Source organism: Buteo buteo, chromosome 4, assembly GCF_964188355.1.
Source record: "Buteo buteo chromosome 4, bButBut1.hap1.1, whole genome shotgun sequence".
Lineage (NCBI taxonomy): Eukaryota > Metazoa > Chordata > Aves > Accipitriformes > Accipitridae > Buteo > Buteo buteo.
In genome coordinates this window covers 24157704-24175270 of record NC_134174.1, presented here as the reverse complement: position 1 = coordinate 24175270, position 17567 = coordinate 24157704, and the positions used below count along the sequence as shown (strand labels likewise).

The window sequence follows — 17567 nt, the reverse complement described above, 5'->3', positions numbered from 1 at the left end:
CAAAGTAAGTTGCAACACCAACAAGTAGGTGATATTAATCCTTTATCTGTTTTTTGCCATATTTTGGGGTAGGCCACTAAGAAGGAAATACGATGCCAGTGCAGCATCACCACCTGGTTTCTTTACTACAGTTCTATCTCAAGATTCAGTGCAGTTCCAGAAGGCAACAAGAACTAAGGAGCCACGGTCTTCTTTACTTTCTTTTTTGCAGTAATTTCCAGAAGCCAGTAGATTTCTTCTTATATTTGGTCTCTAATCCTAGTGTGTAAAAGTATGGTCGCTGGCATGCCTGTGTGTATAAGTATTTATCTGAACCACACTGAAAGGAGAACACTGATTTATGCAAGCCAAAACATTTTGTAAGAAGATGCCAATTTCATATGCTCTTTAATTAAAGATGAGCACGATCAGAAATGTAAAGCTGTCAGCTTTAACCATCAATTGTCAAATTTTGGCTTGTCAATGGATTTAATAATACCTGTCACCTGTTATTTTCAAAATTGAGGAGGCAAAGAGGAAAGATTTTACCAGGCAGTATTTGAAATCTAAGCAGGAGGCTTTATGGATTTTGAGGTTGTGGTTGAGGTATTAAATTACAGGATGATTTCCAGCATCAAAATACCTAGTGTACTACAACTTAGTTGTTAAAACTGTTTTGATGAAGTTCATAACAAAACTGATGGTTGTCACTTTTTTTTCTGACAAAAAAATCTATGAATTAATTTGGGGGTTTAATTCCAAGCAAGTTTTGTTGTTTGCCGAGTGATTTGATTTTGATGGAATTTCTCTATTTTTGGATCAGCTCAGTATTAGTAGTCTTTTTGCTTTGGTGAGATTTACTGTTCAATAAGCTAGACAGTAGCTAAAAAATTTCTTTTAACAAACCTAACTTTCAGAGTCTCAGAAGACATGCTTTGCGAACAGTTATTTTAAATGATTGTGAAGCTCCAACTAATCAACCTTTGATTCTCGCAGTGATGGTCTTGGAAGCCTCAGGTATAAAAAAAAAAATATATTGAGCAACACGAGACATGGATGCGCACAGGCAACGCAGAGCTGCATTCTCCTTGCTCTTGCGCTTCGTTTTCTTAAAATTGCACCACCCCCCTGGATGTTGCAGTCCGGAGGGAGCAGGGAGCAGCTGCTGGGGGGACTGGAGCTGCGGAGGTTGGACTGCGGTCACCCCAGCTGCCACCACTAGAGGCCAGCGTCCTTCCACGGCAGCTGCAGCTCGGGCCAGCGCAGGCCGGTCTGCTGGAGGGCGAAGCCAAGCTTCTTGCTACTTGCTGTTTGCTCTGATGTGGGAGACAGGGAGGAGGAGGATCCCGGCTCTGTGCCTTCCTCTTCCAGCCTCCTTCGTGGCAGCACTCCTCTCCCCCGCCCTGGGCAGTAGAGTTTCCAAGTCTCCAAACATCCTCGTAGAAACAGAATACTCCTGCTTTGTCATGCTTCATTCTGCTATTCAGCAGCAATTAAAAAACATCTTACCTGTCATGTCATCATCTCGCGTGTCATGCAGTAATACGAGCCTCTGTGTGTACTACATGTATAGCTCCAGCAGTGTTTCAGCAAGTACTGGCTGTTCCACATGGCTTGGGTTACTCTGAAAAGGCTGTGCCGTTATCTGGGCTGATTTCAAGCCAAAGTGGTTATTTCTATAAAGAATTTTTGTGGGATGTCCCAGTGATTTGTGATAGTAGTGTGTAAGGAAAAGCTGTACTGCTGGATTCTAAAGGGCTGTGATCCACAGCAGGAAGTCCAGTTACTACTGACAGACCCCAGGGATTGTTTAGCGTCTTCATTAGTGACCTGAATGATGAGACGGTGCACCCTCAACAAGTTTGCGGATAATACAAAACTGGGAAGAGTGGCTGATATCAGAGGGTTGTGCTGCCACCCAGAGGGACCTTGACAGGCTGGAGAAATGGGCTGACAGGAACCTCATGAAGTTCAACACAGGGAAGTGCAAAGTCGTACCTGGGAAGGATCAACCCCAGGCACCACTACAGGCTGACTGGCTGGCAAGAAGCTTTGCAGAAAGGGGCCTGGGGGTCCTGGTGGGCACCAAGTTGACCATTGGCGAGCAGTGTACCTTTGCAATAGAGAGACCAACGGCATCCTGGGCTGCATTAGGAAGAGCTTTGCCAGCAGGTCAAGGGAGGTGATCCCTCCCTTTTACTCAGGACTGGTAAGGCCATACCTGGGGTACTGTGTCCAGTTCTGGGCTCCCCAGTACAAGAGGCATGTGGATCTACTGGAGAGAGTCCAGCAAAGGGCCGTGAAGATGATTAAGGGACTGGAGCATCTCTCATAGGAGGCGATGCTGAGATATCTGTCTAGCCTAGAGAAGAGAAGGCTTAGGGGGATCTCATCAATGTAGCCAGAAGATGTAGCCAGACTTTTCTTGGTGCCCAGTGACAGGACAAGTGGCAATAGGCACAAACTAGAATATGAGAAATTCCATTTAAACCATGAGAAGAAGCATTTTTACTGTGAGGGTGATTGAACATTGGAACAGGTTGACCAGGCAGGTTCTGGAGTCTCCATCCTTGGAGCAGTCTGCTCTAGGTGACGCTGCTTTGACCAGGGTGAGTTAGACTATACAATCTCTAAAGGCCCCTGCTAGCTTCAGTGGTTCTGTGATTCTGTGAAAAGGAGTTAAATGAGGGTTAGGGAGTAGCTCAGAGAATAAGTATGGAGCATATTCAGAATTACTCAATTATCAACTAAGAAGGAAGAGTAAGAAAGCAGTCTTCCATCTGATAGTTTGGGAAGAGAAGCCTTGGAGACTGTATCTGTGCTGGGAGTTGTGTGCTGCAGGGTGTGACACAGGATCATGCATTAGATAGGAGCCTCTACAGTGGTTGGGTTAAAAACATAGGGCCAGAAGTCAGTGTCCTGAGTCAGAATAGGCAGTATTGAATATCTCACCAGTCATTCAGAGTAACTGTTTGTCCTGGTTTCAGCTGGGATAAAGTTAACTGTCTTCCTAGTAGCTGGTACGGTGCTATATTTTGAGTTCAGTATAAGAAGAATGTTGATAACGCTGATGTTTTCAGTTGTTGCTAAGTAGTGTTTAGCCTAAAGTCAAGCATTTTTCAGCTTCTTGTGCCCAGCCAGCAAGAAAGCTGGAGGGGCACAAGAAGTTGGCACAGGACACAGCCAGGGCACCTGACCCAAAGTGGCCAACGGGGTATTCCATACCATGGGACGCCACGTTTAGTATATGAACTGGGGGGAGTGGGGGCTGAGGAATCGCCCCTTGGGGACTAGCTGAGTGTTGGTCGGTGGCTGGTGAGCAATTGCACTGCGCATCATTTGTACATTCCAATCCTTTTATTACTATTGTTGTCATTTTTTTAGTGTTATCATTATCATTATTAATTTCTTCTTTTCTGTTCTATTAAACCGTTCTTATCTCAACCCACGAGTTTTACTTCTTTTCCCAATTTTCTCCCCCATCCCACTGGGTGGGGGGGGAAGTGAGTGAGCGGCTGCGTGGTGCTTAGTTGCTGGCTGGGGTTAAACCACGACACTGTTAGGACTCCTGAAAAAGAGGACCAAGAATTGATCTCAAGGAATCATCTAAACCAAACTTGTGCTCTGAGGTGAATCAGATATTTACCCAAATTTATCTTAGGTAATGGTTTCTTAAAATTTGTTCTTCCATGAAGAAGGTTCTACAATATCCCTTGTTTTGTACAATGTTCTTTCACTCTAAGTGTTAGAAAGCTTTTTTCCTAATATCTGACATGAGTTGCTGTCATCACAAATTGAGCTGCTTTTTTCTTCTATACCTGGCAGCCATTTCCTGGGAAACATTATGGTTTTGCTTCCCCCCTCCCCTCTTTATAGGTCATATTTTCAAAATCTTTTCTTACCCTTTCTTTTCTCTTCTGGACTTTTTCAAATTTGTCTGTGTCTGTTCTATAGACTGATGCTCAAAACTAATATAGGATCCTCCCTGACACGGAGGACAGGGCAGTACCTCTAAAATTGTACATAAGATGCTTCTTCTAGTACATGCTGATTTAAGATCTGCAACACTGTTGAAACACATATTTAGTTTGTGAACTGCTCAGGCTTTTTGTCCTGCACCTCTACCTGGTTATTATACATTTTGTGCTAGTGCATTTGGTTCCCTCTATCCAAACGTAACATTCTGAACTTCTGCGTGTTAAATTTCAGCTGCCTTATTTCAGACCATCCCTCTAGTTGGTCTGGATACTTTAGGATTCTGAATTTTTCTTTTTATCTACTCCCAGCTTGAAGTTATCTACAGCTTATATAAACATGTTCTATTCCAACATCCTGTTAGGAAACCTGGGAACCGTGAGTGCTGTCCCTGGTTAGTTCTGTCCTCAGCAGCATTGCTTCATTGATAAATGCTGGGAATCTGTCAGGATTGCTCAGACTTGAGAGCTAGAAGGTAAGGGGGACACATGAGGAGAATGCCAGGGAGCTGGTCTGTGGGTTAAATCTGTCATGGGAGAATGTCCTTTTCTTGTCTAATGTACCAATATTAGATTACTTTTTCCCAGCATACACGCTGTTGCACATCCTCCTGGTTTTTCTGTGCTCTTGAGCGACTACTAATTTTTGCTTTCATGGTTTTATGTTCCTCAAGGACAAGCAAAATTAATGATCACTACAGTAGTTATTGATCAGCTGTTTTGACCTATTGGTGTCCTTGCCTCTGGTCTCCTTGCCCTCAGTCTTTGAAGTGCAAGTTCTGCCTACAACTTACAATTTCTATATGCCTACTTTCACCAGAATCTCTTGGATTTTGATGTCTAGAGACTGATTCATGGTCATGTGAAAAGAGGCTACAGAGGATTGCACATGGTCATGCAGAATCAGGGCTTTCTATTTTGGGGAGGACACAATATTGAGGCTAGGATGGATTGGCTCCTTCTATTTAGAGGTGTGTTATGTCTTGACTGAGAGGATTACAGTCTTATCTCTAAAGCTGGGTTCCCTGGTACTTTCCTGCCTTTGAACACAACGTGGATGTAAGGAACACGAGGTTCAGAAAACAGTTTCTGAGAACAGACTTCGTGTTTGTGTCCTGTTTAAAATCCACCTGTTGATCCTTCCAGCGTTGTACCATGTGTCTGTGATAAAATGTCAAATACACCCTAGTCATTGAGAAATAAGTCCTGCCATTAAAATGCCTCTGCACTTGTTTTCAGGAATTGAAGATATTCAGCCATTTTGTATTGCAAGTCTGAGCACACTAAGTACTCCCACACTAAGTACTTTCCCATTCTTCAGTGAAAGTACTATGATTAAATTAAAAAATTATAAACTGAAGTGTGCATATAGCATTTTTTCTGTCTGACGTGATAAAATACCTAGTTACAAAAAATGTTTAAAAGTTGGACTTTATCACTAGTGAGGAGTGATAACAGCATTCTTTAAAGGACCAAGACTGATTTTGAAGAATGTAGTCTTCTGTAGTCTTCTGCCTGCAGAAAATGTAGCCAGCTTTAAGAGCAACTGTAAAGGCATTTCCGAAATATAGAATAATAGACAGGTAGTAAGTATTCTAAGGTAGTAAGGTGTTCTAACTTCCATAATAGGTTATGTGGCTGGTACTACAAGTAAGGCTCTGTAGTTTTGTTATCCACAGGGCAATTTATTAAAAAATTTAAGGTTATTAGATTCAGCTCTTTTCTTCCTGTTTATTAGACAGGGCAGCTGAACGTTACTGGCTGAAGATTCCAGTCTAGAATAGGTGACTCTTTAGGATTTGTCTCAGGTGAAAAGGAGGAAGCCAGCCTGAGCCAATTGTCTAAATGCAGTGGAGAGCAGTGCAGAACTTTGCAAGAATGGTTCACCTGGAAGGCAAGGTAGGTAAGGCAGATGGAATAATTTCCTGCTGTGGGTGCCCTCTGAGCTCTTTAGCACCCACAGAGAGATTTTAGGCACTTGGATTAGATGCCTACGTTTTAGGTAGCTGAAGTTGAGGGAAACGAATCCCATGCTTTCCAGTTACTCCCTGTCATTACACATTGAGTGGGCTATGAGTGCTGTGACTGTGCTTGCTGCATATGCATGAGCTCATTAGTCACATCTTGGTATATGTGGACTTGTCTGTGTACAATGTGATGTTGGACGTTGCTGGTGCTATGTTACTCTGCCTAAATGTTTTTCTGTGTTCAGAATTTCCTCACCTGTTTGTTCAGGTTTAGGTTTTATGGCTGGTATTTTCTGAATACTTCCAACCAGAAAGATATATTTCTGAGTCCAGGTATTTGTAGTGTTGGATTCAGCTAGCAAATTAAGATGTCTGAATGTAAACAGGTATATGTCTGCAGTGAGTGTTAAGCTCCTTCAATAACAGTCAGAGGAGCTCTAGTCAGTACCATCAAGCCTAGAGCATAATTCTGTCATCCTAAAGAAGACATTACATCTGGTCAGGTGGATAGCTGTCTAGGCTTCACTGACTGTGGTGAGATCTTAGGTACTGAACCTGCACTTTGACATCGAGATACAAATGTGTCATTGTACACATCTCTGTCCATAAGATACATCCTACCCAGCATGCCTGGAAGAAAAGCTATGTAAAACTTGACATCTAGAAAATACTACTTTTCCCTTCCTGCAGCTTTCTTATTAACTGTCAAGCTCTCCCACAATATAAGCTATTAATTAATAAAGAAGTGCAACTAGAGTGTTAATGAGCCTTCCTGTAACTGAAAGCTTTTGAAAACCTTTGGACATACTGCCCACCTGCATTTTTGCTCAACTGTCATGATACCTCTGTGCAAAAGGAAAAGATTTGCTCCTTAAACATAGCTGATAGCCACAGTCTTAAGAAGGAGCCTTAGAGCCACATGAAGAATGGAAACTGAACAAGAGACATATCCAGAGAGATTCCTGTTCTAGAAGAATTTGATTTAACAGGTATGGTAAATGATGGTTCCAAAGTATAACAATTAATAGTTTACAAATAAAAGCATTGCATTATTTTATGAGAGTGTAAGCCTGCAAGCACAGTAAGAATTAGTACTCTATAGGAGTAGTCAGGAACAAATAAAACAGTGATTTATAAAATGCAGTAGGAATAAGATGTATGCTTTGAGATTGAGCCTAAACAACAACTCCTTGAGATTTTAATCTCTGAGGCAATGGTACTGGGCATCAAAGAAACTTTTTGGCTGTTTGGTCATTTTGTATGCATTTTCTGATTCTTAAGATCAGCTGATCTTCTAGGGATAAAATTACCTCTTAAATATTACAAAAATTTTATTCCTGAGAGACCAATGAAAGCCATGGGAGCAATTTGAAGTCCAGTCTCTTTTTAAGAACACTGAGACAAAACAAACGTTTTATAGCTAGCTCTATATTCTGCTGTTTAAGATGTAGTCTCCTGCCTCTCCCAATTCACACCCAGAGTATACTTTTTATTTGTGTATTAAATACTGGGATCCAAAAATAGGTGATGTACACAACATGCAAGGCAAAAAAACTTCTTTAACTCTAAGACCTCTCCCCTTTCCTTCCTAGGTGCCTCTTGTATTCTCACAGTTCTGACTGTTCAGTCATTTACAGTGGAAATGGTTTGGGGCAGAGATTGGTGTTTTGAATTAAGTAGTTAATTCTGTCATTGGCTATTCAATATAATAAAGAATATTAGAAAGTTACTACTAGAACCATTTTAATTTCATAGGCAAAGAGGTGATTTTTTTTAATACATTTTTGTTCTTTCTCTATTTCAGATAATTATAACTTAATATATTGATGTAAACTGGGTTCCCAAGCACTATTAAAAACACCTAGGCAATCTTGTGTTCTTCATGATGTACTTTAATGGATAGTTGTAAGCCTTATTAGGGAAACTGACTGGAAATGACTTATCTTTCCATTGTTTCAAGGTGACTCTTTCTCCTAATGAGAATAATACTTGTTCTGCAGTGCAATTTAATATAGTATAGATACAGTATAGATATAGTATGTTATCCAACAAGGACAAAACTAGTATTTCTTTATCTTGTATTACTTTTGTGATTAGTCCAGGCTACATTATCTTGTAGGTTTTTCTGGCTACCAGGAATAATCACTGTCCGTCTCCAAAAATCTAATCTTACTACTGGCCTTCCCTGTCCTCTTTCCCCTTCTTTCTTCTCTGATCTACCAAGAAAATAATTTGGTTTCTTTTTCCAGACACACAGATGTGCACCAGATGGTTACTGATAGTTTCAAGGTCCTGATGAGTTATTGGAATAATTAGTGTTGGTGTGAGGTTTGTCATCTAACTATAATACTGAACTGTGTACTCATCTCTTTCAGGTTTTTAAAATAAAAGGTTTATTTTATTACGACTTTTGAAACAGTGCTTCAAATGTCAGTGCAGATAATAATTGATACCCAGTTCATGGTCAGAAGTTCACTCAGCTCTCTTTAATGTGTAAAATTCTTGATCTTATAAATGGGATCAAAGGCAATCTACATTTAGATGATATAGTAATTTTATGCCAGAAGGAACAGTAAGATATCAATCAGGGAATTATTTTAATGGTGAACTGGGAAATATTTCTTTATAAAATATGAACATAAGATGTTGAAAATAGTAAAGAAATTGATACATAAATATGATTTATGGATTGTGGAATTAAAAATGTAGTCCACATTAGTTGAAAAAGGTCTTACCTGAAGGGTCTATTAAGTCTTGCTCTTTTGTGCAAGTCTTTGTTGCCACAGCAGGTTTAATATGTTTGGATTTATAAAGTATAAATATGAAGACAACTCTCAAGAAAATTTTACTTCTGTGTATGTTACTTCCAAATTTAGTTTGTGCTGTAATGGATGTGCCTCCTAGTATGTAGTACCTATTGTTTTGATAGCTAAATCTGATTAAAATAAGAAATAATTACTTCTCTTTGACATAGGAACAGATCTATTCCTTTTATTTTTCAGTGTTCATCACTGTTTTAATAGATGTGTTACTTGTAACACAACTGTCTTTGGATGTAGCTGCAACACCTATATCATCATGCAGCCCTTGCCTGCATGATTTAGATCCTTTCCCTGGTATTTTGATCTTGGAAACAGTTTTAGAACGAGATTATTGTCATCCACCAAAAATACTGGATTTTTGCAAGCAAAGCAGAATAAGTAACTCCTGTACAGAAAAATAATGTGCTAGCCTTTTAATGATAAGGAATTCAGTGGGATTGCCAGACACTAACAGCATGCATAAGTATTTGCAGGATTGGAGCTTTATAAAATCCCAAGCAGAATTTGAGCTTCCTTTCCTTAAGATTCACTGATTAATCACTTCAGGCCTACCCTACACTACTGTTCCCTTTCTGGTTCTGATCAGTTAATCCATGTGTCTTTAAAGCACATTTGATGAACAAATGGCAGAGCTGTGGAGGTATTGGATCTCCCTAGAATATATCATCCTTTACATGGACTCAATCTGCTCTCCGACCAACTCTTTATTTACTTAATATCCGTCTTTATCCTGCTGAAGGCCTGATGCATTCTTAACTCAGGTCTCCCTAGCTCCATAAAAAATGCAACTTCCTAACTGTTTTCATACAGTGATGCTATTCTTTCTGGGTTTTAGACTGTGTATTTGCAGAATTCGCTTTGGTATCCGAGTAAGACTTTTTTTGCAGTGAGCGGGAAAGGGTGGAATTCTCCAAATGGACATTTGGAGCTGCTAAGGTCACAGGACTGACTCGACCTCTGAATGTGCCTATCCCCCTCCATTGACTGGAAGGGGCTGAGAAGACCAGTCTTTTGAGGAAGGTCACTTAAAAAAACCTGCCTACATTTAGGCATTGTCAGTACAGCCTGCATGCTGCATGGAAGAGTTCTTTTGTTCTGTTCTGTTAGTACTGTGTAGTTCAAAAATGTTTTTGGGGTTGGGGTGTTCTTACCTTTTCCAGGTATGGGACATTGGAGGACAGCCAAGGTTTCGAAGCATGTGGGAGCGTTACTGCAGAGGAGTCAATGCAGTTGTGTAAGTTTTCTTGTGTATGCCCATAGAACATATATTTAAAAATATGTATTATTAATATAGATTTGCTTTTCTTCCTGTCCGCCTCTATCACATAAGAAGACCCAACACAATAAAAGTAGTGTGTTTTACACATCCAGCAAGCCCACTGTATAAGTAATTGCATGTTCCAGGCCATTTTTTCCCCACAGCCTGTATTTAATCCTGTATCTTCCTGTATTGATAAGTGCAGGGCTTACACAACTCAGGACTGTTTTAATGCTCTTGTCAATGGGAACACATTGGTCACATTTCAGATGTTTTAATGCAACTTTCTGCAAGTAATAGACAATACCATAAATAACTGTGTTCCCATTGCAGTTACATGGTGGATGCAGCAGACTTAGAAAAAGTAGAAGCTTCAAAGAATGAGCTGCACAGTTTGATAGATAAGCCACAATTGCATGGAATTCCAGTAAGTATTTTGATTATTATTCTTACCTGAATGTAGCCATTGTAGCCTAAATCCTCATGAATTGGTTCCTCTGGACTCTTGAAACTAGCTTAAGTATGATGCAGCCTTGATACATTGTGTTCTTACAAAAATTATTGTGGCATTTTTTCAGAGGACTCAACTTCTTATCAGTGCTGCAGTGTGTTTTTATGTTGTCTAGTCTAAAGGTCAGAATAGATTTGGAAAAAAATCATTTTCACATGTGGCATTATCAGACAGTAATTACTTCTAGTCAGTCGCCTTGTTGGCTTGGTTTGAACCAGTGACCCAGATATGTTTCTGGCAGTATCTTATGGTGTGTGAGATTTGTCTTTCTAAAGAGTGGCAGACACTAACATCAAATAGCGTCCTCTGCTTCCAGAGATTGTGGAGGAGCTTGACTTTTTCTGTGTCCTGACTTTTTCTTTTTCTTGACTTTTTAGTTTTTCAAACTAAACTGTATGAAAAAAATTTAAATATGCATCTGTTCTCCAGTAGGAAGTATCAAAGAATAGTATATTCTGCTGACATTCTAGTGAGAAATTACAGAGGTGGAGACTAATGTTGTTTAATTAAGTGTAATCTGCCAATTTGGAGCTAGTAGGAATCAGTCAGGTTACCATTGATCTTTGATGTCGATATCACCAAGCAAGAGTTCATACCTTTGATCATAAGAAAGAAAACAATGGTACATACAGATCAGGAGGAAGGTACTCACAGCTTGATGGCTCTTGCTTGGCCCATTTTTTGTAAGAAAATATTTGGACACTTAGCCAGTGCAAGTGGTCGAAGTCATCTGAGGATGAGTAAACAGACAGCTGACATGAAATCATTGTGAGAATAAAGTTCTCACATGTCTGTTCTCAAAGGAAAATTTTTCAAGTGACTCCCCATCTTTTTTATAAGGTTTGCTATTGTTGTTGCATTTTTTTATGTGAAGTACATATTGAACAAATCCTAGAGAAATCTACAGTCATGCTGTTCATGGTGAGTGACTTCGTCCTTTGTACTGTCTTCCCATCCTGTTTTATTTACTTTGCACTTTTCCTTCCTGAAATGATAGGTGTCTCATATCTTCAGAAGTATTTAATTAAGTTCCTTTCCTTTTATATGTTACAATATCACATTCCAATTGCCCAGCCTGACCAGCAGAGTAATTTCCAAGGTGCAGTAATGTATTTTTTACTTATTTTTATTTCATAGGTAGTAACTAGTATTGAACTTCCTTCAATTTATTGTACTCAGGCTTTGGCATTATAGATTTTAAGGTAGCTTTATTAATCTGAGACTGCAAGTAATGAGTTTTAACGTGTTCCAAATTCATGGGAAATAATGGGACAAGCTTGACTCAGAATTGTAATGCATCTGGAAAACAATGCAATCATAATTAGAAAAACCTTCCATTGCTTACTTTATCTTAGAATGTACTCAACCCATTCATCTGATCTTAATTTATACTTGAAGCCTTAAGTATTGCGTAGGAATTCTTGAATTCCAGCATCTGTTCAGTAAATTTTCTGTGTTTATCAGACTTAATTCCTAATGGCTGCCCTTCTGATTTCTACCATGGATGCTCAAAGGGGTTAGAGAGGAATGAGTTATTTGGCTGGTGCTTGGGTGATATATTGTTTTGGATGCCTGGCTGTTTAGTATGTCAATGTTAAGAAGCACAGGAGTAAAACTGTAGAGAGAATAAATTCTGGATCTTAAGGACCCAGCCTCTACTTCTGGGGCCCTACTTTTGATTAACATTAGTCTGGTCCTGTGGATTGAATGTCTGTTGGTGGCTTGAGTGCACCTGGTGCATGCTCTCATCCAGGTTTAGTTGCATGCAAAAGGAATCCACCTGGTGGAATCTGACACCATCCCATAATGCCATCCCGAATGGAGAGATTCACTTCCAGAGGAAACTTCTGATACTGATATACCCAGAAATAATTGGATCCAGCTTCCAGAGGGTGTGTACCCAGCATCTGACCCTGGCTAGGAGCAGGATTTCCATGATGCTCCCACAGTCATTGGTCATTTTGAATATGTCCGCTACTGTGTTCTAAATACTTGGCTGGAAGATCCAAAATAATGCCAACAAGTGGTTAAAGACAAAAATAAACTTTTATTGCTTCTGGATTTAACATGAATATGAATGATTTCTTTCAGGTGTTAGTCCTTGGAAATAAAAGAGACCTCCCAGGTGCACTGGATGAAAAGCAGTTAATTGAGAAATTGTAAGTAGCTGGCCTGTGTAAAAAGCTGAAACACTGTGATATTCAATATATAAAAGAAAATCGTTGGTAGTCCATGGCAATAACCAGCTATAACAGATTCCATTTTATATTCTCAGATACTCCACTCCGAGCTCTGCTGGCAGTTGAAATAGCAATCTAGGCTGATAACTGACTACAGTAGATTTGAACCTCTCTTGATTATTATTTCGGTTGTATACAGTTGTTTCAGATAATCCTGTTTTCTCATCACTGAAGATCTAACTGCTATATATAGTAATAGGCTCATTTACACTTTTCAGAGTACATTGTAGTGGCAGTTTAATGCTCAAATGGCATTAGAACAGAACCATTTCAAACTACTTTCTGTAAATTTAAGCAATTCAGATATTTTTGGCATGTAGCCAAGCATATACTTACGGATTACTGAAACTAACTTAAATTGATGCATTGTAAGGGTAATAGTAAAGGAAATATACAATTTTGTAAAAATGGCCAGTATAGCAATAATTTTGCAGAATAGGTTTCTGTGTCTCATATCACATAATTTCAATCAGTAGGAAGTGCAAGTGAAATGCAGTGCAAGTGCAGTGAAGGGAAAGGAGGCTTCAGTATAGAAGGATGGTCCAGAGGCTAAGCAACTAAACTGAGACTTAGGAAACACAGAATCACAGAATGGCTGACGTTGCAAGGGACCTCTGGAGGTTTTCTTGTCCACCCACCCGCTCAAGCAGAGCCACCTAGAACTGACTGCCGTCGACCATATCCAGACGGCTTCTGAATATCTCCAAGGATGGAGACTCTGCAACCTCTCTGGGCAACCTGTGCTAGCCCTCAGTCACCCTCAGAGGTAATAAGTGTTTCTTTGTGTTCAGAAAGGGCCTCCTGTGTTTCACTTTGTGCCCATTGCCTCTTTTCCTGTCACTGTGCTCCATCTTCTTTACAGCCTCCCTTCAGATACTTGTACACATTAATAAGATTCCCCCCTGAGCCTTTTCTTCTCTAGGCTAAGCAGTCCCAGCTCTCTCAGCCTTTCCTAATATGTGAGATGCTCCAATCCCTTAATCATTTTAGTGACCTTTCACTGGACTTTCTCTAGTAGCTCCACATCCCTCTTCTACTGGGGAGCCTGGAACTGGACACAGCACTCCAGGTATGTTCTCACCAGGGCTGAATAGAGGGGAAGGATCACCTCCCTCGACCAACTGGCAACACACCTCCTAGTGCAGCCCAGGATACCATTAGCCTTTTTTGCCATGTTGCTAGATCATGTTCAACTTGCTGTCCATGAGGACCCCAAGGTCCTTTTCTGCAAAGCTGCTTTTCCAGATAGCCCCCAGCATGTACTGGTGTTCCTTCCCAAGGGCAGAACTTTGCACTTCCCTGTGTTGAACTTCATGAGGTTCCAGTCAGCCCATTTCTTCAGCCTTTGGAGGTCCCTCTGGATGGCAGCACAACCCTCTGGTGTATTAGCCACTCCTCCCAGTTTTGTGTCATCAGCAAACATGCTGAGGGTATGCTCTGCTGCATCATCCAGATCATTGGTGAAGATGTTGAACAGGTCTGGACCCAGTACTGATCCCCGTGGTACACCACTAGTTACTGACCTCCAACCAGCCTTTGTGCCACTGATTGCCACGCCCTGGGCCTGACTGTTCAACCAGTTTTCAGTCCTCATCACCATCTGCTCATGCAGCCTATACTTCCTCAGCTTGTCTGTGAGGATATTGTGGGAGACAGTGTCAAAAACCTTACTGAAGTGAAGGTACACAATATCCACTGCTCTCCCCTCATCTAGCAAGCTGTAGATTTCATTGTAGAAGGTTATCGAGTTGTTCAAGCATGATTTCCCCTTTGTGAATCCATGCTGACTACTCCTGATCATCATCTTGTCTGTCATGTGCGTGGAAATGGTTTCCAGCATTAGTTGCTCCATCACCCTCCCAGGGATCAAGGTGAGGCTGTCCGTCATGTAGCTTCCTGGGTCCTCCTTCCTGCTCTTTCTGAAGGTAAGGGTGACATTTGCTTTCCTCCACTCTTCAGGCATCTCTCTAAATTGCCATGATCGTTCAAAGGTTATCAGTGAATGGCCTCACAATGACATCAGCCAGCTCTCTCGTCACTTGTAGGTGCATCTCATCAGGGCCCATGGAATTCTCTATGTCCAGTTTGCTTATGTATTCCTTGACATGATCCTCTTCCATCAGAGGTACAACTTCCTTGCTCCAGACTTTTTCCCTGGTCTCTGGGGCCTGGAATTCCTGAAGTCTAACCTTGCTAGTAAAGATGGAGGCAAAGGTGGCATTGAGTCCTGCCTTTTCCAGGTCCCCCACCTCATTGAGCAATGGGCCCACATTTTCCCTTGTCTTCCATTTGTCATTTACGTACTTACAGAAGCCCTTGTTGCCTTCAACATCCCTCACAACATCCAATTTCAGTTGGGCTTTGGCTGTCCTAACTGCATCTCTGCATGCTTGGACAGTGTTTCTGTATTCCTTCCAGGTTACCTGTCCCTGCTTCCACCTTCTGTATGCTTCCTTTTTGTGACTGGGTTTTGCCAGGAGCTCGTTGTTCATTCACTTGTGCCTCCTGGCTTTTTTTCCAAACTCATTAGGGTGGGCTGCTTTTGATCTTGGAGATGATCCTTGAATATTAACCAACATTCCTGGGCCCTTCTTCGGTACAGGGCCTTATCCCATGGGACTATTTCAGGCAGATCCCTGAAGAGGCCAGGTTTGCTCTCCTGAAGTCCAGGGAGGTCACTATTTAGTTCTCTAATTTATTAGAGTCTCTTGTATGATCTCAAGACTCCTTCCTTCTCAGTGCCTCCACTCTCCATCTGCTCCAAGAACGTAATCTCTTTTCTGCAGGTCTGTGCCACTTGTGTGAGGATAAATAAATGAAAAAATAACAAAAAGTGCTCAGAAACTCTGAGGGGGATAGGGAAATTCCCAGAAAGAAACAAAAGTTAATTAAGAATCAGTTTCTTCCTAAATGTAGAGGCATCCTTTCAGCAGGAATCAGATCTGATATGTTTGAGTATGATATAATAAAAGTCCTGAAGATTAATGGTTTGATCATTTGAGTACTGTTATTTGATTATTAGAGTTATTAGAGATAAAAGCTCTGAATTCTAAGTGAAAAGAGTAAAAAGTGAATGCTAAGACATGGTAATGTTACTTGGTTGCCACTATGAAATGTTATTTTCAGCTCATGGATTTCTGTGGTTTTATTAATCACTATTACACTGACTTAATAAGAAATTTGAATTTTGTGAAATGACTTTATAACCTTTTGATCTTTATAGTTTAAGAAACATGGGTTTTTTCTGTGTGCAGTAGCATATTTTCAAAATTTAATATCTGAGGATAGAATTGAACCCACTGAGTAAAAAGCAGAAAACATGTAATTTAATGGAAATTTCTGTTGTCAGTTTTTGTGCAGTTATAGCACTATGTTTTTTTTTTTTCCGTAGAAACCTTTCAGCTATTCAAGACAGAGAAATCTGTTGCTATTCTATTTCCTGTAAAGAGAAGGATAACATTGGTAAGCTTCTTTTTTCTTACAGCATCATCAATGTATACTTTGTACTTTGGATCCGATGTTAAAGTTGTTAATGAGATTTGAATATATAACTCTAATATATAACTGAAAATCTCAATTTACTTCGATTTTGTTGCAAATATTGCATGTAATTGTATTTGTTTTAATACAGAATTATGTGTAATTTAAAAGTCACTTGTAGAATTATTTAGTTCCATGAGTAGTTAAGAAATTAATTTGACAGGGGCCTTGGAAAAGCATATTTAAAACCCAAAGTAATTGAATCCCTCACAAAAACTGTGTTACTTCTGAAAAAACAGTAACTGGAGAGGAAGGTCTTCCAATTATTAGGTGATACTTAAAAAAATTTTGGTAAGTGTTTTGCTCCATACACGATTTTACTTTGTAAGCAGGCCTTATGTGCATGTGGCTGTAGGGTGGTGTTCCTCAAACTGAGGGACTAGTGCATTTGTCCTACTGGAGACACACAGAGTATATCCTGAAGTCAGTGAGGACCTGTAAAAGCTCCATGAAATTGTCTCCCATCTGCCTTTGCTTTTTGCCTGTTCCTCTCTTTCACCCCTTTCTTCCACTTTCCTGTGTCTTTCCTCTGTCATGTTCTCCCCTTCCTTCCCTCCGCAGGGCAGGAGAAGGGAGTTAAGCACAGGCTGAGCCAGCAGTAGTGGTTTCCTGCGGGCATGCTGGCTCTGTGCCACCATTCTTCCCTGCATGGTGCTAAGACAAGTGGTGCTGGATGGGAGGGATACAGCCTGGGTAGATATTTATGGCTGCTTCTTGAGGAAGCCAGACTCCTTAGAAGAGCTGGGCAGCTCTGTGGGGCTCAGCTGAATGAGAGACGGTGGGAGTGGGAATGGGAGGAAAGCCAGTTTCTCTCAGCAGCAGGGGAAGTTTCCATCCTAGGCAGAGAGGACTGGGTAGCGGAGATGACAAGGAGACTATGCCATGACACCTGGGCTTCAGAGAACTGGGGGAGATTTCAGCTGTGTGCAGGGACGTGTTAGGCAGTGAGGGCTGCTCTTGGAAATGGTGTACATGATTTGGGTGTGTTGGTTTGAAGAAGACTGGACCCAGGTTTGCTGCAGCTTGGGATGCAACAGTTATCTCTGAGTAAGGGAAATACACAGAATGTGCTGTTACGCTGGGGAAGATTAGACTTTGGGATACAAGGACCGAGGAAGACAACATAGTCAAGATTATCTACGTAGGTGAAGGGCAGTGAAGGTGATTGAGGTTTTAGAAATGCAGTGCTTGATCCTTATCAAACTGGCAAGGCTGCAGGGGAGTATCTCAAAAGTGATAAAACCAGCCCAATTTCTGAGAGGATCCTGGAGAAAAT

At 40.7% G+C, this 17567-nt stretch overlaps 1 protein-coding gene across 2 annotated transcripts in view; it reads left to right on the top strand.

The window, feature by feature from the left end:
- LOC142029844 (ADP-ribosylation factor-like protein 8B) overlaps window positions 1-17567 on the top strand; it is a 29759-nt gene that overhangs the window by 10370 nt on the left and 1822 nt on the right. Inside the window, exons 3-6 of one of the 2 annotated variants that reach the window (XM_075024975.1) lie at window positions 9903-9976; window positions 10334-10427; window positions 12603-12670; window positions 16143-16213. In XM_075024975.1, the coding sequence (XP_074881076.1) occupies window positions 9903-9976; window positions 10334-10427; window positions 12603-12670; window positions 16143-16213 (307 nt within the window). The remainder of the gene's footprint in view (window positions 1-9902; window positions 9977-10333; window positions 10428-12602; window positions 12671-16142; window positions 16214-17567) is intronic. The other variant, XM_075024976.1, reaches the window with a different exon arrangement.